The 24645-nt window shown below is 46.7% G+C and overlaps 1 protein-coding gene across 11 annotated transcripts in view; it reads left to right on the top strand.

The window, feature by feature from the left end:
- MBNL1 (muscleblind like splicing regulator 1) overlaps positions 1-24645 on the top strand; it is a 105489-nt gene that overhangs the window by 29404 nt on the left and 51440 nt on the right. For 3 of the 11 annotated variants that reach the window (XM_014945907.1, XM_014945905.1, XM_014945908.1), the window contains exon 2: positions 366-1342. The exons of 2 other annotated variants lie outside the window; for them this stretch is intronic. In XM_014945907.1, coding sequence (XP_014801393.1) covers positions 1169-1342 — 174 coding nt within the window. In that variant the 5' untranslated portion in view covers positions 366-1168. Of the gene's footprint in view, positions 1-50; positions 279-365; positions 1343-24645 lie in introns of those variants that run through there. 6 more of the 11 variants (XM_014945913.1, XM_014945910.1, XM_014945912.1 and 3 more) reach the window with 5 other exon arrangements.

The raw sequence follows: 24645 nt of genomic DNA, 5'->3' as shown, positions 1-24645 counted from the left end.
CGCTGCGGCGGCGGCGCCGCCATGGTCCGTCCCCCTCGCTGCATGCCGGGTAGCGCCCGGGGCCCGCAGGCTCGTCCTCCGGCGGCCGGGCGAGCCCCGTCGGGCGGGCTCGGGGCAGCGCAGCCAGCGTCTGACAGGCGCGACCTTTCATAAGACGGCCCCCCGCCATTGGCTCACTGCCCGGAATATCGCTGCAAGGCTCTCTGCGATTGGCTGGCTCCCCGTCATGCCCCGGCTCCGCACGGGGAAGCGGCCCCTCTCCTGGCAGCCCGGCTGGCGTGAGTGCCCTGCGCGGGGCGGCGGCGGCGGCGGGGGCGCCGCGGAGAGCCGCCCGCTGACTTGTAACGTGTCTCTTCTCTCTACAGGTTGGTACTAAGAAGTGCCTTTCCTGACGTCTCTGCTGCTTGGGACCGCTGCTAGAGCCGCCGCCGCCGCTGCTTTTTGCCTTGCTTGCTGCCAGCGACGACAGCGCATCCGCCGCCAGACACCCCCGCTGCACCCCGGCCGGGAGAAGGGCGCTGGCGGGCCTTGCCGCAGGCTGCTTTACTGTAAAAATAAAAGTGTGCTGAGAAGGTCAGATATCTTCTGCCCGAAAATCAAGGAGAGGAGGAGGAAAAAAAAAAACAAAAACAAAAAAAACCAACCAACAAAAAAAAAACCCCAAAAGCGACCCCAAAACAAACCCAGTCTTGATCGTTGCTCTAAACTGCTGCATCTCTCTATGCCAAACTAATCGATACCGATTGCACCACAAAACCCCGCTGCAAATTCCGCTGCGTGGAGATTACCTTTCAGACAACTTTACGGAAAGCAGCTCGGAAATCCCGTGTCAGAGGGTCTGCCGTGTTTTCATGCTGGCAGCGTGGGCCCCGGTGGGCGCTCAGGATGGGTTACTGAGCGCACGAGGCCGCACTTTTTAATGTTCACCTTGCCGGTAATCCTAGTGTTTCTCTAAGTACGAAACCTCTGTCGATTAACAGTGTCACACTGTGAACTCCTGGTGGCACGTCTTTGAGGTTGCAGCCACCCAGTTTTACACGTACTTTTAAAATAGGGAGCAGGGGAAAAAAGTATTCTGGAGGTGGCGCTTTCATCATTTCCAGTTTATCAGTTCAGCTCCTCATTTGTCCGTTTTATTGGAAATTTTAACTACCTGTAAAATCTAAAGATGGCTGTTAGTGTCACGCCGATTCGGGACACAAAATGGCTAACGCTGGAAGTGTGTAGGGAGTTCCAAAGGGGGACTTGCTCACGACCAGACACGGAATGTAAATTTGCACACCCATCGAAAAGCTGCCAAGTTGAAAATGGACGCGTAATCGCCTGCTTTGACTCATTGAAAGTGAGTAAATATTATATTATTTTCAAGGATATATGGTTAATGAAAGAAGCAGTTGTAGCCAGAGAAACCCTGGAGCCCGACAGGGAGCAATTGCTGGCTGCCAGCAGTGGGATGTTTTTGCTGCTGTTATTTTGATGCTTGTTGATTTGTTTTGCTGTTTTCCTCAGGGGAAGGGGAAGGATAGGGGGAATAAAGGGAAAATGTGCTTGGCAGGGCTTAAGTCCTCTGGTATGGGTACAGCGACTGGTTCTTTGCCTCCAAATTATTTTCTGCCTGTAGTGGAATAAAGGGCACTTCACGTAGAAACAGCAAAGTCACTGTAAGGATTCTTTGTTTTTAATAGCACAAACCACGTAAGCAATATGATGACTTGTTTCCATCTCGTAATTACCAGCGGGTTGTTGGTGTCTCTGGACAGCTGATGGTGAATCTTAGAAGAGTGTTTTCCTCCCTAGGTTGCTTGGGTGCCTGTGAGCACCCTGCTAGTATTTCTGCCTGTGGAACTGCTGTGGTTATTAGCCTGTCTTTTTCACAAATGCACTTGCTTAAGGAAAGGGCGACACTCAGCAGAAGACAAGGTGCCTCTAGACGTGCAGACAGGGCTGCAGCAGGGAGGGTGCAGCCGCACAGTGATTTTTAGGAGGCATTTCCGAGTTAGGTGCTGTGAATGTATGGCTGCTGTTTTACTGTAGCTGTAGTTTCAGCCATATGTGTTGAACATGTGAATCCTGGCCCCTTCTCCTTATTTTTTATGAATTAAATTATCTTAAATACTCATCCCACAAACAGTACAGAATTAATTCAGTAGAATCATAAAAAATCAAAAGTTGGGAAACAGAAATACGCCTGTCAGATTTTTCTGCAGTCTAATTTTCTCTTCTTGGGTCCAAATCCTGGGAAACAGAGCCGAGCTTGGGTGGATGGAGTTGGCTCACGATGGAGACGTGCTCTGGGGAGGGAGTTGTAGCTGTAACCAGCTACTGCAGGTCGCTTGTGCAGCCAGGCCCTGATCGCAGCGGCAGCTGGGCAGGAAAGGAGTTTATAGCCTTTTTATATGAATCCTGCAATGCTCCTGAGTTTAAAAATGTGTCGTGCCTCAGATCAGATCTCCTCCTTTCCTCCCTGACGTTCTGGGGGAAGAGGGGAGCTGTGCAAGTGGCTGCGTGGTCCTGGCTACTGGCTGGGGATAAACCATAACAGGGGTGAACCTTTAAAGTGTTCTTGGCCTGAAATACCCAGCCCCACCACCCCCAGCCCTGTTTTAACTTACAGATATTGAAATGTTTTCATCTGTGTTGTTCAAATTTATTTAAAAACTATATTATTATTAGGCAGAAGAAAAATTCATTTTATAATGTGGAAAAAAATGTTTTTATGCATTAAAAAGAGCATTGGTGTTAGGAGCAGTGCCAGGGGCAGCTGGGGAGTCCCAGCCCTGAGGGCAGTGAGCCTTCCTGGCACTTCTGCACGGCAAAGCATGGCATGACGTGGGCCAGCTGCTGCTGCAAGGATGCCTGCACTGTGGGTACCACCACAGCCATCCTGCTGGTGTGTCAGCAGTGGCCGTGTCACAGAGCTGTGCCCACAGTGGCGTACCTGCCAGGAATGTGGGCCTGGCCGTGGAGGTTTAAACCTGCCTCTGTGTGAGAGTGAAGATGTATTTATTCCCCAATTTGATTTCCCACCAGCTGGTATTTCATGGCACAACAGAAGCGGTCAAGTGGCCTTACCCCGCTGACCTGCGCTTTCCAGAGCGAGGGTCCAACGAAAAGGTTGAAAGAAGTCACTAGAATTAAGTGGATGTGAACTGAATGTGAATCTCCTTCACTGTGGGAAGTTTGCTGTCCATCAGCATCCCCCGCTCAGGTTTCTGAGGCCCATGGTGATGGGAAGTGCCTTAAAATCTGGGTGCTGGTGGAGGCAGGCAGTGTTGCTGGGGCTGGAGCGGCAGCGTGAGCTTGTGTGCTGGTGAGGGACCAACCAGGGACAGCCAGGCTTCTTGGTCCCTGCCGGCTGCTGGCTCTTCTGCTGCCGTCAGCAGGGCTCTTCCGCTTCCTTTCTTAATGAAGGAGATAATGATCACCTTTGTAAAGAGCTGCAAGGTCTGTGTATAGTAGCTGTAGGTGACACTACGGCATTACTGAGTTGCTTCAAAATGCCCTGCGGAGAAGAGTCTTCTGCTGCCCGGGTGAAGTCAGCGCAGTAGCTGAGCTGTAAGCTGGGAAGGAGCCTGCTGTTTAAAAATACACACTGCTTACTGTGTATGTTTGCTTGTGCTGGTGCTAAAAGGTTTGCTCCGGTTTGCTGTGACCTGGAGAGGCTCTGGGGTGCGGGGGTCCCCTTGCTGCAGCCCACTACAGAAGCTTTTTAGTTAAAAAGCTTCTGAAACTGTAACTTTTATAACTTCTGTAACCAAGGTATGAAAACACCTTCAGTAAACAGAAAGCGGAATATCTCCTCATTGAATTTCCTGTCCCATCCACATAGCAGAACAGCCGTTTGCTCAGTTTTGGTTTTGTTTCTGATCTTTGTCAGTTTTTGTGTGCTTTGAGCTAAACAAGCACTAGTTACTTTGTTACCTTTTCTGCAATATCACAAACTTTAGATGTTATGGAAAAACAATATAGGAAAACATTATACCAGATTTGTCTAGGGTCTGCAAGGTAAGTTATAGTTTATCAAAGGGAAAAAAAGATTTTTTATTAGGACATTCAGAAGTAATTTTTAATATTTCAATAACTCAATGTGGGTATAATGTCCTTACTCTTTACTAAAATTGCAGGACACCTAAAAATTGACCTTAATATTAAAACACTTGATTTCTTATAAACATATGTAATATTAGTATTAAATAGCTGTTCTTCATTGTCTCTTGGACATAAGGTAGATATTTAGTTACTGAATTTTCCTTTACAAACAGTATTTGCATCTTTCACTCGTAGTTATCCCGAGAATTAGCATGTCTTAGAAAAAATGTTGTGTATTTTGTGCCAGCAGGCAGGTGTGTGTCGGCGCTGCAGAGCGCTGCAGCCCCTGGGAGCGGTGCTTGCTCATGAGCTGGAGATGGCCGGTGTGCTCTGCTATATTTAGAACATAAACAGGCCAAGCAAATACTTTCTGCGGGGACCCCGTGAAATGGCAGTACCCTTCAGCCCTGGCCTCTGTCCCAGGTGTCCCGGCGGGTGCTGGGCAGGGACAGGCACACGGAGCTGGCAGGCAGACACCAGCAAGGGCGACTCATCCAGAGGGAAAGAGAGATTTCAGAGGAAGTGGAACTCTCAGCTTGGGTAAAACATTATTTTTTTAAATTTTTTCCCTCCCTGTGAAATGGAAGCAAAACTCGTGTATGTTGGTCTAGGGCAAAAAGAGGGAGGCATCTCCTCTCTCTGATCTCTCCTCCACATTGTGTTGCCACCAGCAGGGACCTTGTGGAGCGGTGACACCGACAGCAGCGCTTGTCCCTGGACACGTGTCGTCTGTTGGGAAACAAGTCCCGTGTGTGCACCTGATGGGTTCTTTCTTAAAGCTGAATTGGTAACAAGCGGCCGCTTGTTACATGTTAATTAGAAGTGTGGCAGAGAGAAAGGAAGGCACACACAGGTTTCTGTGACCCCGGTGAGGCAGTGCAAGGAGGAGGTCAGGGCCACGACAATCACAGCAAGATTTCATCATCCCGCCGGTGAATACCCTGGTTCTTAATCAGTCCTAATGAAAGCAGCAAGGCTGTCCTTAGGGGAGTGCATTAATCAAGATAAACGCGTGTGGGATAATCTAGCCCTTAGATATTAGGAGGATAATTTTAAAACAAGAATGATTATGTAGTATATTCAAATTGTGCATTTGAGTGGCTGAGTCAGCTCCAGCTCTGGCTCTCCGTTGTTTAAATGCCGTAGGATTTTTTTTCCTAAAACTGGATGCCTAAAAGCTGGCTAAACTGTCTACAGCAGAAATAAGCTCTGAAGTTCCTAAATAAGGAAAGCAGTTTGCAACAGAAATTAGATTTTTAGCGTAATTTTAAAACATTTTTCTTTTTTTTTTGCTTGGAAAAATATGCCTAAGTAGAATTCATTTTTGAAATTACGTTAGCTTCATCAGATGTTCCGATATATGAGTCATCTGACGTTTCCTGAAAACTGAGATAAAGATGTCTTAACAATGGGGAGATGGATGTCAAATGCAGATCTTGTGGGCGGCTGCAGATGCGCCGAGGACACCCCGTCAGGCTGCCTGCAGCTTGTCTGCGCGCGCCGCATCCTCTGGCTGCCACGCCGTCTCCCCTAGCCAGGGGTTTTTGAAAGTATAAAAACAGCAAGGATGAAGGTGGGGAAAGGGTGATGGGGACCAGGACTGTCTTTGCTGTCGTGCTGCCTGGCTGTGATCAGCACGGCTGGTCGTTGGTGCTTCTCCACTGTACTCAGTGGGCTTTCCGGGGGGTGTGAACTGTCGTGATCCAAAACATGCCAGTTCTAAGTGATCTGAACTTCACATGATTTTGGAGGACTTGGTAAACACACAGCATTTGACTGAATCATAGTTTGTCCCTTTGGAGCTGCTGTCCACTATGGGCACCACAACTTTCAAATAACTTTTTGCTCTCGCAAGTTATGCTCCTGCAAAGGCGGCTGCTTCATGCTCAAATTGGATGACCCAATGAAATATAAAAGTTTTTTCCTGCTCTTCCTTCAACAGCTGAAATGTCTTTAACTTTCACATTTCTCTGCTTTTTTTTAAATTCTAAGAAAAAGCTAGAGACTGGAAGTTCAGTGATGTCTGAGTTTGAAGCTGTGGTGCCTTGTGTCTAGACTCACCAATATATAGTATGTTAGTATTTTATCTTCTTTTGTAGAGGTTCTTATTTTTTAAAAATGAAACTCCTGAACTCTGTAAAAGTGACATGCAGCTTTTAAAAAATATATAAATGCAGTTTGATTATTATTATTATAGATTAACTCGCTGAGTACCTTATTTCTACCACCTCAGAGATGTAGTTGTTAATTGGTCAGATCTCTGTACTTTGTCACTACTTCAAAAAATAATGATTTTTTACTTGCCATTCTCTTTCGTGTTATACTTAACCTACGGCTGTAGAATAAGAATCTTCTTAATGCAAAGAAAAGGAGATAATTGTAGACATATTTCACTAGTAATGTGAGAATGGCAGATCATTGGCTCTATCTCTCCTATAATTAAGGCAGAAATAAAAAATCCAGAAACTTAGTTACAGAACACTTTAGTGGGTTATTCTTTAGTAATTTTAACTTTGGAGTGTGCGGCATCACTCGAGTGTGAGGCACTAACAGCATTCGGGGTGCGGAGGTGAGGTTTGGCTCAGGGGCTGGGAGGCAGATGGACCACACATCTGATTCCAAGGAAACTCGTAAAGCAGTAACCCTTGGAAAAAAATGAAAATATAAACAGTGTTCGAATTCCTGAGATCTGATTTGCCATTTTTCTCCTCTTCAGCCTGTGCGTCTGCCAGTAGGCTAAGCTCCAGAAGAGGAAGCAAAAGGAAAGCGGCAAATACATTGGGAAAATGGTGCAATTGTTAGACCGAGTGGCAAATAGTCCATTACAAAAGCAAACAATCGAAACTGTGCATGTTCCTCTGTGGGAATATAAATGGCATTTTGAAATCTTATCAGATATTCAGACAAAAGAGTTATGGTTCACTGTGATGTTCCGAGTTCATATTACAGTTTCAGTTCTACATCTGCAGGAAGAAATTAAAAAGAAATTAAAATATTGCATTGCAGCATTTCTGCTGTCATTTTTTTAAGAGGCTGTACGTAATAGAAATCCACGCTGGTTTCTATTTCTTACAGTCAGGAGCTCTGCTGGGTACAGTCTAAATGAGTAAAATTTTGAAGTAATTTGTGGGGACAATTTTAAGAGGCATAAAATAAGAAAACCTTATGTCTAGAATATTCATTCTTTTTTTCCATACTTTTCCAATGAGTGGTCAGAAGCAGCCTGTGAGGCCCCTCTCCTTCCCGGGATGACCCCAAGTCTTTGTTGCTCTGTTTTTCTGAATACAGATGCCTTGTTGCCAAGGTTCACTCTTAAATTTGTGATCACATCTGGTTTTTGACTTTGGAGAAGCATTAACGTTTCTTCACTGGGACTGCATAGCCTTGTTAGCCCAACTGGACACCGTTTAGGAAATGCTGCCCTGGGTGCTGCGCAGGAGCCTGTGCACGGTGTCAGGAATAGCTCCCGTGTCGGAGCTGTGTCCAGTGTCTGGAAATGGCAAGTCTCCTAGAGAAGAAGTTTCCAAGCCAAGGCAAATCTGCCACTGTCCTACCCATTTGGTTGGATTGTGAAAACCCTGTTACGAGACAAACCAGCATTGTTTTGGGGATGATTAGTAATAGGCATCTCCTTAACCCTCTCTCCGTTTTCTTGTGCTTCCTTCTGCGCCGCGTTGTGTTTCCCCGTGGATTGGTGATGGGTGGTGGGGCAAGGCTCGGTGGAGAGCTGAGCATCTGCTCTCCCTCTTCTGCAGCAGCGGTTCTTGCCCTGGAAACCAGCTCCTGGCACCGTCCTATTGCTGGTCGGGGTCTGGACCAGAGCAGGGACAGCAGTGCACAGGCTTGGGGTAGAGAAAGCTTTGGTGAAGAGCAATTAAAAACCATTCCTGTGTATCTTATGTCATTCCCTTGCTTTGTGTTGCTTTCAAAGGGAACAAAAGGGAGAAGGCAGAGCCGGGGCAGCACTGCCTGCGGCTCCAGGGCAGCTCTCCCCTTTACGGACCGGGATCCCAGGTGACAAGCAATTTCAGTGACACTAATTGCTTGATTTTGCCCACCAGTTGCCTGACTGTGTGTTTCCTCCCACCGGCATTGTGCTGAACTGCTTGGGGAAAATCAGAGGGTGATCTTTCTAGCCTTTAAAGGATAGGAAGCCACCTCATCGAGTCTCTGTCTCGCCGGCTGTGCTAATTGGCGAGTTTGCTGGCAGCCTTAATCGCGAGGGACTGGACTTGTCCAGGTGGATCTGCTGGTGAGCAGCACGGTGGCAGCTGGGCCCTGCTTGCCTGACTGCAAGTGCCACGCAACGGCTGGGGGATCCAGGCTTTTAGCTCCTCTGCCCAGGGCTGCACAGCAGCGCTTAATTTAGTTCCCTGTATAAAATAACAAAAGAGATGCTTTTATTCTAATCCAGAGTTCTGTCTCTTTCCTTCATTTGCGCGGTGCCGCTAGAAGGATTACTGCTGTTGAAATAAGATTTAAGTAAAGGCTGAATTGTCAGGTACTGAAACACAGGATTATGCAAATAAGAAAACCTTTTTAGGGTTCATGTTTGAATTTATTGAAATGCTTATGACTTAGGCCCTTCATTAGGGAACGTCTCATTATTTAACTGATAGAGAACACCCGTTGAGGTAATTGGAAGCACTGCAACGTTTTGATCAAATAGAGGAAAATATTAACATCTGATGAAGCGGATTTCTAAAGAATAATAATAAATCCAGCTACTTCATCTGCGGGGTGTAGTGATGCTGGAGTGCTTCATATCAGCAATGGCAGGCTGTGAGACGCAGCACCTCCGTGAGCTCCTGCTGCATTAGTAGCAGCAATGTAGGAGACCTCGCGGGTCCACCAGAAGGTGTGCTGGAAACTGGTCGCATACCCAGGCAGTGCTGGTTTGAGATCTGCTCTATTACAGAGAAACGGAGCTGCTTTTCGTGGGCACTGCCTCAGGAGGTGGTGTTCCTGCTTGAGGGGCACTCCTGGAAGTAGCAGATACATTGATAATCAAACAGGATTTGTTTCCTCGGGTTGCATTTTTTATATGTCCCAGTCACTGCATAAACTTCCCAGTTGGCAGAAGTGTTAAACTCAGCAGCCTTTTGTACCCCAGTACGCTGTAACTGCCAGCTATCAGCCCTGGAGACCCTGAAAAGTTCTCTTGCTTTCCAGAGAAGGGATGCTGGGAGCACTAGTGCTGCTCCGATGGGAAAATGCTGACACTTTGGAAGTCTGCTCAAAGGCTGCTGAAGAGCGGGGGGGGCTTTAGCAGGAGGGTTTGAAGGGGCCGGCGCGGGTTTGGATCCAGTTTGCATCTCGAGAGCACTTCAAGTCCTGTGAAGTTCCTGGAAAGACTCTTTTCGCTTCCAGATTCCTCTGGACTATTCCTAACTTGGCGAAACAGTACAGAGAGTTAGTAAAAAAGGAAGAGAATACTATTTGAAGAAAGGAGAAGTTTTTTTGAGGAAACAAAGCCGTTTATTTTTTGTCAGCATGATTTCACTGAAATTGAATGGGACAGTTTCCAGGCTTAAATATAAACATAAATAGCTGTGAAATTGAGATTTGAAAAAGAAGAACAGCAAAGAATGCAATTTGTCCTTTATGTAAGTGCCCACTGTCCGTGTTGCCCTCCTGGCTGCAGGGGAAGGTACGTGTCCTTATGTGCCCAAGGGGCCAGGGAGCGGTGGTGTAGGGAGGGGGCTAATCTGAGGGAAATCTAAGGAATAACCATGTGTAAAAGTGTGTCAGTGAGGAAGCAGAATGCCACGATGAATTTTTGACCATGGGTATACTTTACGAGCACAGACTGATGATCCATTCCAGAATCTTATTTCTTTATCCTGACGGGATTCAGTCTAAAATCCTGTGCGATTACGGTGCTGGTCTTCTGTACTGGGCAAGGGAGAGGTTGCACTTTTTTTTTTTTTTTTTTTTTGGAGAGAATTCTTTCCAGCCTTGACTGTCCCATGGTGAGGTTTTCACTTCACAGGAGCCTGGCAGATTTTTAGTGGTGGGTAGTAGCTAGCATAGTGGTGTCAAGAACAGTGCACGTATTTATTCCTATATTTATTAATATAGGAACAAGAGTATGCACATTTAACTGAAGTGTTTTGAAAACGACAGACAGAATGAAGTGTTTTCTGGCACCTTGGGGCTCACTATAAACTGACATTGATGAAGCAAGTACTTGGAGAAAAAAGAATTGTACACTGGGCCCTGCTCTTGGAGCAGAATTCAGCCGTCAGCAGGCAGCAGCTCGAGGCGCGTTGTGCAGCTGAAGCTGGGCAGGCTGCTGGCTCTCTTCTCGCTCCCCATTTTCTATGGTGAAATCAGGGTCTAGAGCCAGCTTTTGATGGTCAATTTTGCCTGTCATTCAGCTTTCTAGTGGTGGGGCATATTCAAAAGATCATCCCTTTGCTTGTCCCGTAACTTGGTAGAATCTTCCCTGCAATGAACTGAGTTAGAAGACAGCTCGGATTTAAGCAGTGATTGCAACTGAACAGAAATACAGGCAAGTTAGGAAAAAACCTGAGTGGGCAAACAGAATGATTAAAGATTTCACACTCAAACTAGATGTTCCTCAGAGGAAACAGAAGAGTTGGTTCTTTCTGTTTATTACAGTGTTATTTATTCCTGTTGTTTATTGAATACTGAGGCTGCACCCTGTGTTGTACGGAGCAGAGTAAGATGCTTCCCTTGAACAAGGCATGCAGGTAATGGATGGATGGATACTCATGGATATATATGGCAGCTTTATTTCAAAGTAAAGTACCTTAAAATGCGAAGTTCTTTTTGATAGTGGAGTGAGAGGAATTGTTTTGTGGAAGAAATAAAAAAGTAATTTGTGATTTAAATATTTCCAGTTGATGCTGGGGGGGCTTATGTTGGGGTTTGTCAGTCAGGGGAATTTCTCTTTTGGTCAAGCGTTTGTTGCACAGAAGTGAATGTGCCTGGAGCTGCAAACTGGCAAAATATACCTGCAGCAAAAGGGTAAGCACACGGTAACTCTTTAGGAAGAGTTTAGTAGAAACACATGTAATCATATTTTTATTTTTTTTCAGATCAGTGGTTTTCCTAGTGACTCCAGTGAGAGAAGAATAGGTGCTATTGCATAAACTGGAAAATAAGACTATATATAGTCTATATATATATATAGACTATAGACTGTATAATTTTTCAGAAATATCTAGACACGTACATGAGGGAGAGGGGCACAGTGATTATATGTAAACCAAAATTTAAATGTCTGCTCAGTGTGATGAAGCTGACTTTTGTTTGTGGTACAGCTACTTGTATCGTTAAGATATGGTAAGAATGCCATTGTGAGAAGGCAGAAATACCAGCTTTTTGGCAACTGTATTCAGTTTATTAGATCATGGATTACTGTGTTTAAAGCTTTCCTGGAAGATTACTTTCCTAAAGCCTGGAAATTGGCTGAAATAAGCTTAAATTGTACACAAAGTCTGGTGTATATACTCTGCCTTCTTCAGAGGCCTTACAGTGATTACTGTTATCGTGCGATCATTTGCCTGCCCTCCTCACTTAAATTTCAGTGGAGCAGGACCTCACAGCCCTCTGCTCAGAAGGGAGTGTGGGTTTCAGCCTGTTGGTGATGCTGGTGGCAGAGGTGACAGGAGAGAGACCCGTGGGTGAGTTGTCAGAGCCGACAACTGCCTCGGTCTATAGTTGGTAAGGCCAAACGGCAGTAATTTAAGTAGCCTTAATCTTAAATGATTAAGGTTTTCTGTGTGCTTGGTTCCTTTGAAGAGAGGTGCGTGTTCCAGAGTGCAAGTTGTATGCAGTGTTGCTCATTTTACTTTTAAAAGTTTTAAATCATGCAAATAATTAATTCAAATGCTGATTTTAAAAATGCAGAAAAAAAAAGACTTTGGAATTATTTCTCATTTGGGTTTGAAACCTCCTAAACCGTGTCCCTCAGCACCACATCTACACATCTTTTAAATATTCCCAGGGATGGTGACTCCACCACTTCCCTGGGCAGCCTGTTCCGATGGCTGATAATGCTTTTGGTGAAGAAATTTTTCCTAATATCCATCCTAAACTTCCCCTGGTGCAATTTGAGGTCATTTCCTCTTGTCCTATCGCCTGTTGCTGAGGAGAAGAGGCTGACACACACCCCCTCGCTACACCCTCCTTTCAGGTAACTGCAGGGTGCGATAAGGTCTCCCCTCAGCCTCCTTTTCTCCAGGCTGAACAACCCCAGCTCCCTCAGCCGTTCCTCATAGAACTTGTGCCCCAGACTTGGCTCGGTTCACTTCCCTGCGTCCCCTCATCTGACAAATGTGGCACAGGGGGTGCATGGGGAAGTGGCGCTCACGGCACCGGGCTCCTCTTGGCCATGGTCCCATGGTTGGGGCCCTGAGCAGAGACTGGAGCGTGGTGGTGGCCACCCTTCCTTGCCGTGGGGTGAGTCTGGTGCTGGGGAAGGCGCTTGTGGGTGAGATGGTGGAGGCCACTGGTGCAGAAATGGAGATCTTCAGAGGGAAGTGAAAAAAGAGACTAGTCAAAGGGGAAGAGGTGGTGACCACCATGGGCCTTCTTCAGCTTACAGAAATAAAATGTGTAGGGAGGTGGTTAAATCTCTAACTAGACAAGAAGGTGAAGCAGAAGGAAGAAAGAAAGAAATTAAAAGGAGAGGCAGAAGACAGAAAAAAGGCACGATGCTGCAGGATAGATGCTGTCGCACCGCTGATGGATACTGAAGGAGAAAGGACTTGGTTTTAAAAGCATGAGCAGGGGAAGAGCAGGAAGGAGATGCTGAGAACTGAACTGTTCAGGGCAATGCATTGGTTGGGTGTAGCACGCAGAAAGCTCTTAAATTCCTTGGGAAAATGCATTTGTTTTCAGTTTCTACCAGCAGACAGCTGACAACAGCAACACAGTTTTTTGTACCTAGTTCCAAGCGTGGTTAATGGTGTGGTTTTAAATATAAGTAGAGAGAAGACTAATACTTGTTGATAGATTTTTTTTTTTGAATTGGAGGAAAGTGCACCTAATGTTGACTTGGTGGAAACTTTTAACATTTGACTTAAGGCAGGCAGTGAAAACACGAAGTGAGGCAGAGGCTGCATCTTAATGTTTTAGGCCATTAGCTGAAGAGATTTTTAATGCCTGTAACAATGTAAAATATTTTCACCTCGTGTTTGTCATATGTTTATGGTTTAGATGTTTCTGGTGGTTTTAGATGTGTAAATACCTAAGTGGTTAGACACTGCAGAAGTGGCTACAGTGGAAGTTACTTGTTATAAAGGTTTCAACTAAGTGTTTTTACTCTGTGCTATACCTATGTGTGTATATACACACTGTATACTATTTGTATATATATGCTCAATATATACTGTGTATGTTATATATATGTATGTATATGAACATTGCAGATTAATGATAGAAAATAACGAAGCGAGGCTCACTGCAGGCAGGTGAGGGACAGGAACTGTGAAGTTTCAGAGCCGTGTTGATTTGGGGTTTTTTCAGGGCTCACACCCCAGGCGTGAGCTGCGGGAACAGCCCGTGCCAGCAGCAGCAGCAGCTTCCAGGAGATGCTCAGTTCTCCCTTCCCTGGGGTGGCCACACATGCCTGGGTGCTCCCAGTGCCACCTGCGATGGAGCCTCACACCGTGGGGCTGAGCTGGAGGTGCCACCCAGCCCCACTTCCTCCGCACAGCTCCATATCCTTCGTGTGTGAGCCGGCTGGCGTCACAGCCAGGCAAGCGCTGCTCCGAATGGACTTGAAAGGATCGTGCAATTAAAGCAGATCTGTTACCAAAATCGCTCTGAGGTTCCAGCAATGGGTTTGGAGGCTGATGAAAGCCTTTGGCACCCAGGCGCGGAGAGGTGTTGTCGTTCATTAAGTAGCTGTGAGCAGACAGGCTGCGGTCCTCGGGAGCAGGCGCATGTGTGCGCACACATGTCAGCAGTGGTTGTTTGTGATACCTCTTGTGCATTTGCATGATGTAGATAGCAAAAGGTATTCCAACTGGTACATGTTGCTAATTATTAGCTAATGCTAATCACACTGCACTTCTTTCTCTGGCTTTATATCTGTCTAGCTCATGTATAGTTTTTTCAGTCAGGCTGTTTTTCAAAATTCTTTTGTACTTGCTTTCTTTTTGGCAGCAGTTGACGAGCGTGCAGGAAACCAAAGGAGAGCTCCCCCCGGAACACGTGGGTGAGCGGCAGGGGAAGTGCTCTCTTTACATATAACAGAAGCGGGGCCTTGGGGTAAGGATGGAGTTTTGTTCCCTCCAAAGACATGAGGGAAACACCGAGTGACCTGATTAGACACCCACCGACTTTTTGGTTTTTTCAGTGGTAGAGCTTAAAGACTTAGTAAAGCACAGGACATGCAACAGGTGAACTATTTATTTAGTTTTTTTAAGCACCTGTCTTGAACTCTAAATGGGCAAAATTCCAGAAGGTCCCTTTTCTGTCTGCCATTCTTCTGTTTCAGTGTGTATGCCTTTCTGATAGAGTTATGGTTGGTTGTGGTGGGTTTCCTTGGTTTGTACATATGGGCAGGTGTTACTGTTGTGTGTATTTTTACAGCACGTTTATGGTTTATTTCTAATACTTTCTGAAAAGGATTGTTTTCCTAATTTCATTCCCCATATCCATTGCCTGAGACCCGAAAGAACTGCTGCCAGTCTTTCAGAAGGTGTGACAGTGAGACAACCAGAAGCCACCTTGTGCTGAGACTGGGCAGGGTGGCACTGGAGGGTGTTGCTGTGGAGGTTCAGCAGGAGTGCATAGCCCTTGGCCTCAGAAACGTCACTGCTCCGTGTGGCCCTGGGCAGGCGGGTGCCCACGGGCACTCTTGCTGGGGACATACATGGGGATTTCCCTCGGGGTGGGAGGTTGGTGGTTTGGGATGACAGAGAGTTGTTATCAATGTGATACACCCTGTGACCCTGCCTGTAGCAAGGAGATAAAATGGCCATGGATCACTGGGGTGGCATCCTTAGGCACCAGCGATCTTGTCCCATGTCTCTTGAATTCTTGGCTTTACTATGGATTATTCCAGCAATTACAGCAACTGGTGCCAGGTGGCTCCTCCAAGTCTTTTTCAGGCTGCTGTGTTTTGTGTATATACCTTGATTTGGTATGCTTTGTGCTTAAACAAATTGAAAACTGCAGTTGCTAAAAACACACCCATATTTAATTCTTAAAATTTGGAAAGCATTGCTGGATTTTGTTGTTGTCTGGAGCACAGCAAAAGGTCCCATGTCCAGCACCACCCATAGTTGCTTCATTCTTTTCTCTCTGTTCTGCTTAAATGACAAGTAGCTAAATGTTACTAAGTGACTACTTCAGTTCTGTTTTGATCACCTGACAAATTGCTCAGTTCATCTTCAGCTCCTAAGCTTTGTTTAAAAAATGTCTTAGCCCTTGGGGGCTGCAAAAAGCAGTGGTGTTGCCCTGTCACTTCGAGTGCTCAGAGGTGCTTTACCTGCTGGAAGCAGGCACCTGTATTCCCAGGCAGAAACACTCAGTGCTGAGCACTCGGTGGAGAATGGGGAACTCTTTTTCAGGGCCTGCCTAATACAAGTTCAGAACCTGTTGTTAGGGCCAAGTCCAGGAGCGCGTGAAGGCATCACCAGGTAGGGTCTTCCTTGCTCTCTCATGCTGTCATTACTGCAAAGCCTGAGGAGGAAGAGGAGGACGATGGTGCATGGGGTGGCACCACCTGGAACAGCGGTGGGAGCAATCACAGGCAGGAATTCCAGGTCTCCCTCCAGTCGTCTTCTTCCTTTCTTTTCGTCTTGGCTTCTGATCCCATTTCTCCTCCTCCTCTTCTCCATCCTCCTGTTTCTGTGACAGGAGCAGACAGGCTTCAGCCCTTATTCTTGCAATGGGAAAATTAATTTAGCCAGCACTGCTGAGAAGCCTGACATTAAATGTCTTCATCCATACAGAGGAAGAGGAGGGAGGTGTGTGCCAGTCTTGTCCTTTGCCATTGCCCTTGGAGGTGCCGCGGTGGAGTGGGGTGTGAGGACTGGGGCAGCCAGGGGACTGTTGGGATCCAAGCATCTCCAGATCCCATGGGATACCTCGCTGGGGCGCTTAGGGCTTGGCAGTAGTGGTGGGCAAAGCTTTCAGCTTAAACTTGTTTTATTCTAGGGAGGTTATAGTGTAGAATGTTCTCATTGCTATTTCACTTATTTCTTGTTTTACTACTTTTTGAGCCAGTCTGGTCTCACTTTTTTTTTATTTTAAATAAAACGTGGGGGGAAAGAGGGGAATTTAGGGTGTTTTTATTTCCTTTTAATACTCAGACATGAATTGTTTCCTCCCCCCTAGATCTGTGTGAAACATATTAAAGGAGAATTTGCTCTTGAAGAGCAAACACCTGTAACGCAGCCCTCCAGCCCAGCCCCGAGGCCGATGCTCTCATCTCCGTGACTTTGATTCTGCCTCACACATGCTGAACTTAGGGAAAAAGTGCTTCTCAGATGAGATCATGATACGCTGGTCTTCCTTCTGAATGTTACTTTTTGTTTCATCAGTTCAGTCGGCTCCCACACATGGAAAATTTTTAATTTCCCACCAGCTATGTGGCTGAACACTTCAAGCGAGAACGTTCAAGTATTCAGGTCGTAGGCATGTTTTGAGCTCACACGCACTACAGATAATATCTGCAGAGGTTGTATTTTCTTTTTCTTGGTGTACTCGGGAAAGGTAGTGGAACTGTTGAAAAGTCTTGCAACAAACTTCAGCTGCCATTAGTACAAATGCCATTTCCTACAGAGAGGTTGCTTCTGTAAAACGAATATTCCCCTCCTGCCCTTTTCGTTGTTGCGTTTGGGTTTTGGTACCTGGCCCGGGGGCAGGCGCAGCCCAGGCTGGAGGGACCCGGGAACTGAGCTTCCACCCGCAGGAAAGCTGCTGCGGCTGTCTGCACAGTGTGTGCTTCTGACAGGACATTTCAATTGTCAGTGCCCATGTTAAAATAAACAATTGAAGGGAATTCTGACCGCAAAGCAGTATTTTGACATATTTCGTGATTATTTAACTGTAGAAAAATAAACCCTGCCATCTGTGTTTCCCACTAATTCGTGTCCATTGACCTCCTCTATTCAACAACTCAAAATAGCAAGGGCAGATTAATCTTCACCTCTTTATTCCTTCAGGGCCCAGATGCTCTCTAAGTCCTTACAGATGCTGAAAAAGTTTTTGTTGTTTATTTGTACTTTCTGCTCCTCTAATGTCATTGTCACATACTTCATGAGCTATCATTGCCTTTTTTTTCCCTCCAATATGTGACTTGGACAGAGCGCAGCTTTTCAGGGCTTTGATACGGAATGTTCATCCTGCAGCCACGTTTCTGAGAACACACGGGTATTTTACCTGGGTCCTTTCTGATGAGAAGAGCACGTGTTTCTCATATGGTACTGGTGCCAAGGCCAGCGAGCAGCCTCCCCTCGGGACGGGGCAGGGGATGTGGGGACGTGCCTGCAGCCGAGGGTGACAGGCAGGCATCGTGCCCAGCTGCCCCGAGAGCTCCCAGCCCGCTCCATGAGGGTGCTGTGCTGTGTGGTCCATGTGCTGCCAGCCTTGCCTGGGGCCATAAAAACCATCAGACTTGTTCTAACAGTACGGATCTATGCAATGGAGTAAAAATTCTATATTTATTTGCTTTAACAAAGAGTTGCATTTTTAAAAGTAAAGCCTATACAGGGGCTTTAGCAGAGAGAAGATGGAGAGCTCCTGAGAGCAAGTGATGTTCTCTCGTAGCCTTTATTATATTTATACTGCAGCAGTACGGACTACGTAGATACTATCTTTATTTGCATGCTGTGACTTACAGTGGATCCTTTGTTCTGTTGTTTTATTGTCATTTTGTTTTATGTAGAAAGTGAGCAAGGCCAAATCTCTGGTGTAAAAGCTGAAAGGGATACAGAGTGTGTGATTACAGCAGCGCTGCTTGTTAGATATGGTTTAATTAGTGCATACATCCGTCATGCAGCTTTGTCTTTGTAAAATATTGATTTACAGTATCAGTGTTATGAGTCCTGGAAAGCACTTAGTGCAGGAAATTATTCCCAAGCTATATGGAAAAAAAAATCTGTGACTGATACGGGGCCTGTTTGAGTCCAGCTTTGCTGGCGGGTCAGCAGCGTCCTGCCGTTCCCATCCACTTCAGGTGGCGTGGTGCAGAGCTCTGAGCAAGAACTTCTTCTGGATATGCATTGAAACTTTCAGGTTTTGATCGCGTTTCCATGTCCCAGTGTTAATGATTATTGGATCATGGTGTGTCAGTGGTGGAGCTGGACACTGACCTGGGGTGTGGTGGCTGGATGCCTGACTGCACCCATGCCTCGGGTCTTGTTTTGCTATTGCGGGCAGGAGCCGTGCTGCGACTGGCCACCACAAATTAGAAATTAAACAAAACTTTCCTTGTGGCATCAGGTGATCCCCTCTGGAGCCAGACAGTGGAGACCTGGTGTCTGCAGCACTCCCCTGCCCTCTGGTCTGTGGAATGCCATGGGTGCAGATTGTGCACGGTGAGGTTTGCAGAGCTAATGCCAGCTCTGCTTGGCCAACCTTCCTGCTGCTCGGCCCTCTGCCTGCGCCTCTGCAGGGCCACACCACAGCTCCCAGCAGCATCCTGCCCGGTGCTGGGCTCGTCCCACACTGGCCAGGGATGCTGGAGCTGGGCACTGGCTGTCCTCCCCACGTGTCTCTGGTGCTGTGTCCGTGACGGGCATGTTTCTAACACACCATGCAAACTTCCCTCCCGTCAGCGAAGACTGGTGTCCTCCTCTCATTCTTTTTGTTCTTAGATGTAACTGTTACACCACTTCAGGATAGGTTTGCTTTTTTGGTGTTTTTAAAAAAAACCAACACTGGCCATGCACCCAGTTGCTTGATTTTGCCATAGCTGCGGTTTGCCTGCAGGGACTGGAGGGTTGTTTATTTGGTTAGGAAGCTTTTATTGTGCCTTAGCACACATTTGCTAGGTAAAACAAACCTGATGTATCAGCCTTTATTTGCCCATGACACTTTTCCTGTGCTACCCTTGCTTGCTTAAATTTGTTCTTTGTTAAATACTTTTAACTCTCCCTTTTTCTCCTGTTATCAAACATATCAATGTTAATGGTTCTCTTTCTTTGCCACTGAAATCTGAATCACTTATAGACAGATCTTTATTGTAGTAATTTTTAAACCATGAACTTGGTTAAGTTTTTGCTGCTGAACCATTTATTTATTACGTCCTTTTCCTCCCTCTTTTGCCTAAGCAGTGAAAAACTTTATTAATCAAGCTTGTCTTTATTTTGGCATGGTTTGGTTGCTTTTTTGTCTGTCTTCTAAGTATTTTAAATTTATCTTTCTCTTCGCTATGCAGGCCCCCCAGATGATGTAGTAAAATTTTGGATTGGTGTTTTTCTAAGATAGTCCCTTTACTGACATCCAGTGCTGTTGTCCCTTCGTCAGTGAGCAGTGCAGACCATATTTTAAGGGTAACGAGTGCTTTTCAATGTGGAAGGTCGCCATAAGGGTAATATAATAATCTCTTCAACTTTTTTCCCTACTTTTGAGGCTTGTGCAAAGTACCCTCACGGTCAGCATACCGGATTGCTTGAGAACCACTCTGTTCAACTTTTTTCCCTACTTTTGAGGCTTGTGCAAAGTACCCCTCACGGTCTGCATACCGGATTGCTTGAGAACTGCCAGAAATGGGCTAATTCTGTACACAAGCAAAACATTCTCCGGTTTGGTGAAGCCTAAGGTTTACACTTTGTGATGGTCTGTGCTCTGCCCGCCTGGGTCTTGCCCTCAGCTGGGGTTTGCACACTCCCATGCAGCTCCTGGTTCCTCTGGTGGTCCCTAATGGGAGTGAGCGATCGCTGTCTGAAAGGTGGCTGGTGTCCTGTACCGCGTCAGTCGTAGTGGCTCACCTTCTGAAGCTGTTCTGTGGTTTGAACGATAATCAAAATTAAATATATCCTTAAATTCTAACTGCTGTATGTCAGCCCTCCTTGGCCTCCTCTGGTATTTTCTTATCTGCCCCAAGCTGAACAGTTGTGGTGGCCTCCGTGCTTCAGAGGTGGAGGAGAAGCGGGGATGTGGTTTAACTAGGTCACAGTTTAACTTCAGTCATTAGCATCACTCATTAGCAGGAGTTGCCTGGGGATGAGGAGCCTGTGCAGCAGATCCTGCTGTGTTCGCAAAGGGTTTGCTCTAGCTGGGGTGCCCATTGCCCGGCCCAACACCCCGCAGGGGCACCCACCCAGGACAGCCCTCCTCCCCTGCCCACGCCTGCTGTCCTGTGAGCTGGGCTCTGCTCTCCAGCCCCACCAGCCCAGCCCAGCCCCCCTGCTCCCCTCCGCCCCGCTCTCATACGCTTTGCTTTTTTTGTCCAGAAGTGACTAAGCTTCCTGTTATTCCACTCTGTCAGTTTTTCCCCGATACTGGTGTCGTGTTGAGCAATATTTACTTGCCAGCAGCTTCCTCTGCCGATGTCCTGCTCCAGCTCCATTATGTTCCCATGTACCTTTCTCAGCCACGCCATTAACAGCCCTTATGGGAGTTTGCATTCGCTCAGTTACACTTGTATCCACCCAAACCCCTATTTATAAAGAGAAGTCAACCCCGGAAGAGCTTTAACTCTTGCAATAGGCCAAGGGGGAATGGTTTTAAACTGAAAGAAGGGAGATTTAGGTTAGATTTTAGGAAGAAATTCTTGACTGTCATGGTGGTGAGACACTGGAACAGGTTGCTCAGAGAAGCTGTGGCTGCCCCATCCCTGGAGGGGTTCAAGGCCAGGTTGGATGGAGCTTTGGGCAGCCTGGTCTAGTGGGAGGTGTCCCTGCCTGTGGCAGAGGGATTGGAACTAGACAATCTTTAAGGTCCCTTCTGATTCTAACCATTCTATGATTCTATGAAGTTAGAATCTATCTAGTTAGTCCAGAGCTGCACTGTGAACCAATGGTCAGTCTGCAGAAGAGAAAATTGCACTTCGGTTCTTCCTTTAAGTACGGGTATGGGTACAGCCAGAGTGGGCATCTTTAAGTTGTCCTCAGCTATCCTGAGCTGATAAATTCTGCTTGTGCATATGAAGGAATTATTTCTGCCTCATCAGAAGTTGTGGGAACACTGTGATTTAGAAGAGCTTTCCTCCAGACAACTGGAAATCAAACGTTTCTCCTCCAGCAGCAGCAGTGCAGGCACCAGCAGGCTTTGCATCTGGAGCTCAAGGGCAGAGGAGGAGGAGGACATGGCACTCCCTGGGTGCCCAGCCCAGCTGGCAGGGCGGGCAGTGGCTGAAGGTGTTTCTAACCCACCCTCTAGGTACGAGGACCTCTCCTAGCCCTGCAAGGCAACCCCAGGTGGGTTGTCTGGGGACATCCCCAATCCGGTGCCCTGTGGGGTTCGTGCACGCGGCCCCCGCCACCTGCCTTCACTGAGACTGATGGCAAGGAACCTCCACAGCTACCCAGAGCTGTTCGGGTAAAAATAACACCTCAGGAGGAATAAACAAGTTATTTTTGTGTATCAGGGTTTGCCATGCGTAACTGACTCAGGGCCTCGCCTTGCGCTGCCACCGAGGGCTTACTCAGACATCCCGAGCATTTAGAAACAACTTGAGGCGTTTCCCCTGATTTTCGGAAGGTGGGATGGGGCCAGCGGGCTGTGGTGGGGTGTCGGTGCCCCAGGAGGGGCTGCTGGCTGCCAGGCAATGCTGCTGCCTCTCAGAGCAGCGGGCATCCGAGTGCCAGGTCTAGAGGTCCTGCAGAAAGACAGGCTGGTCCTGCCCGAGCCACTGCCAGTTCTGCTGGTGTTTGTGCCCAGGCACAGCTAATTACGCTGGCATTTCAACAAACTGCAAGGAACATAAAGCACTCAGCCTTCTTGAGAATCAACAGGTTTATAAAAAATCTGAAATTTATACCCAATTTCTTTAACTGGTAATTTTTGAAATGTTGCTGGCACAGTTAAATGGAAGGAAAAGAGCCTGTTTTGCAAAGTTGGTGCAGCTGAGTGCGACCTCCCCTGCCCGCTGCCGCGGCTGCGCTGCAGGACGCTGCGGCCATACGCTCCCTTCGGATAAGGTTAGCATCTTGCTTTCCTTCAGTGAAACATTTTCTAAACTTTAATAGGGATAAAGCTGGTAGAAAATGAATAGCGCTCAGCAGAAACTGCGCATTAAAAATGTCAGAGTGGAAAATAATTTCTCTTTTGTAGAATTAGAGCACTTGTCACCTACAGACCACAGCCAGCCTGCCTGTGCCGGGGAGAGCATCTCCCTCTTTCTTTCTTTTTTTTTGGTGGTTTTTTTTGATGGCACTGTACCACTGTAAAAGGTATTAATTGTTTTAATTTGTACTTGTTGAATTCTGTCAATTACTAAATTATATGGAGCAGTACCCATTCCCAGTTAGGCTCCATGGGTTTTATGGTGATGAGCAATGACCATATAACAAAGCACTCCTCATTTCTCTGGGCTTTCTCCCTGTCCACTTCTAGAGGTTTTCTTCTACAAGAGCAGGCAAGGCTTTAAGTGTGCTGTGAGTGGTTGTACTGGAGCCCATATTTTTGATTTAATGTTTTCCCAGTTTTACTTACACGGATACATCATTAGCACTGGACTGGCTCTCCCTGTGGCCAGTGAAGAGCTCTGTTGGGCACCGTGCTGGTTGCCAAGCCGTCTGTGGCACAGGCAAGTGCCAGCAGCTGCCCTAGTGTCTTTGGCCAAAGGGCCGTCTGCGCAGCCCTTAGATGCCTGTGGAAGGAGACACCACTTCTTTGACTATAAAAGGTATCTGTGCAAGTCCTTGTTGTTTATTTGCAACCATATAAATAGCTGCCCACACGTACCTGGTGGCGCAAGTGCTTTGGCCAGTGTTTGGCAGGGGGCTGCCTCTGAAGCTGCCCTGGCCCGGCTCCTGCTGCTGCCCTGGGCTGCCCGCAGGTGCTGACTCAGCATTCTCTGCAGCTCCTCGTGTTGCAGGCACCCAGACGTGAGTTATGGGTGTCTTCTGGGTCTTTACCAGAGCAAGAGGCAGCCTTCTGCTCTGTGTTGAAGGTAAGGAACACGGGTAATGAATGGGTATTAATGAGCAGAGAAGATTTAATGAGCACTGGCCTGGGGACAGTTTGAAGAAAGATGGACAACGTAGGGAATTTGGCTGTGGCCACAGGCACAGGCAGGACACATGGTATGTGAGCTGATACCAAGTGCCTTGGCTCCAGAGAGGTGAGCTTCCCACCCAGCCTCTCAGGTGCTGCTGTTGTGGTGTGGGCAGAGCCCAAGCCTCTGAGATTTGCCATCTTCCTTTTGTTCTCCTCTTCTTTAGTCCTCCCTCTCCACCCCTCTCCTCTCCACTCACTTGCCTTGTGATGGTGTGCTCTCACAGTGCTTTTTCCTCATGCTCTTTTGTCTTACCTATCAAAAACAATTGTTTCCATTTTCTTTTCTGTTCCCTATCCCTTTTTTTGTAATGGCATTGATTTTGATGGTTCTCCAGAGCTTTGCTGACCTGTCCTGAGGGCATCTTTTTCTATCACCAGCTATTTCTGGCACGTTTCATAGATCTGGCCTCCAGGTCTCTTAAAAATTCAACTTACTACCTCTCCCCTGTGTTTCAGCACCTGCTGTCTGACAAATTTCACGTGTAATCTCTCTTTTCCACCAAATCCTCTGCTCTTCAAACACCTCCTTTCCTTCCACACCCGGTAGACAGTAAGGAGAGTGAGAAGGAGTTGTGAAGAGCAACAAAAAGTATCACCTACTTTACCCTGTGAAAGATTAGTTTGGTTTTTTTAATCAGAGAAGTTGTGATGAGGGTTGTGTGCCATATAGCCAGCCCTTCCCCTGTTTCCTTTTGAAGTGTGTTTACTATTCCTTTACATAAAACTTATATATGATTGCAAGTAATCGGTCTAACTCTAAGGGAAAGATTTCACTATTTGGTAGAATATAAATTTCATAGAATCATAGAATCGCCTAGTTTGGGAGGGACCTTTAAGATCATCGAGTCCAACTAGCAACCAAAATGATGGAAAGTGGCTTTGTGGCTGTGGCAGGGGCCAAAGCTAACAATTTTACTTATATTGTAATTACGAGGCAGTAGAGAGGAAAAAAAGAACAGCAGTGTTTGTTCTGTCTTGTGCAATTAAGGAAAAATGCAAGTGTAATTTTCTGTCAGCCTAATCTTTATCTGTAATGATTGTTCTTTGATTTTCACTTCAAAAAAGACAGAATTAAGCTTTAAAAGAAAAATTTCAAAGATATGGGGGTATTTAATTGCCAGCCAACAGAAATCAAGAGGGAAGGTGTGGGGACATGGCAGTGCCCTGTCGGTGGGTGGCACACCAGGTGTCAGGGGTGGTGTCTGATCTGTGGAGGCTTTTAGGCTAGAGGTCCCTGTGTTGTCCTTACTCATAGGTGCGTGTTGCTGGGTTCATTAATTCCTCTTGAACTACTGATTAAGTCTTGCATATTTTCCTTGCCATTCATAACTTAAGTGTAGTAATGTCGAGCTACGGGAAACTTTGTGGTTGTCTAATTGCAGCACCAGGCAGCATGGTGAG

This window comes from Calidris pugnax, unplaced genomic scaffold (assembly GCF_001431845.1).
Source record: "Calidris pugnax isolate Ruff unplaced genomic scaffold, ASM143184v1 scaffold111, whole genome shotgun sequence".
NCBI lineage: Eukaryota > Metazoa > Chordata > Aves > Charadriiformes > Scolopacidae > Calidris > Calidris pugnax.
Note: the sequence above shows the minus strand (reverse complement) of the source record. Positions and strands in the feature narration are given on the sequence as shown.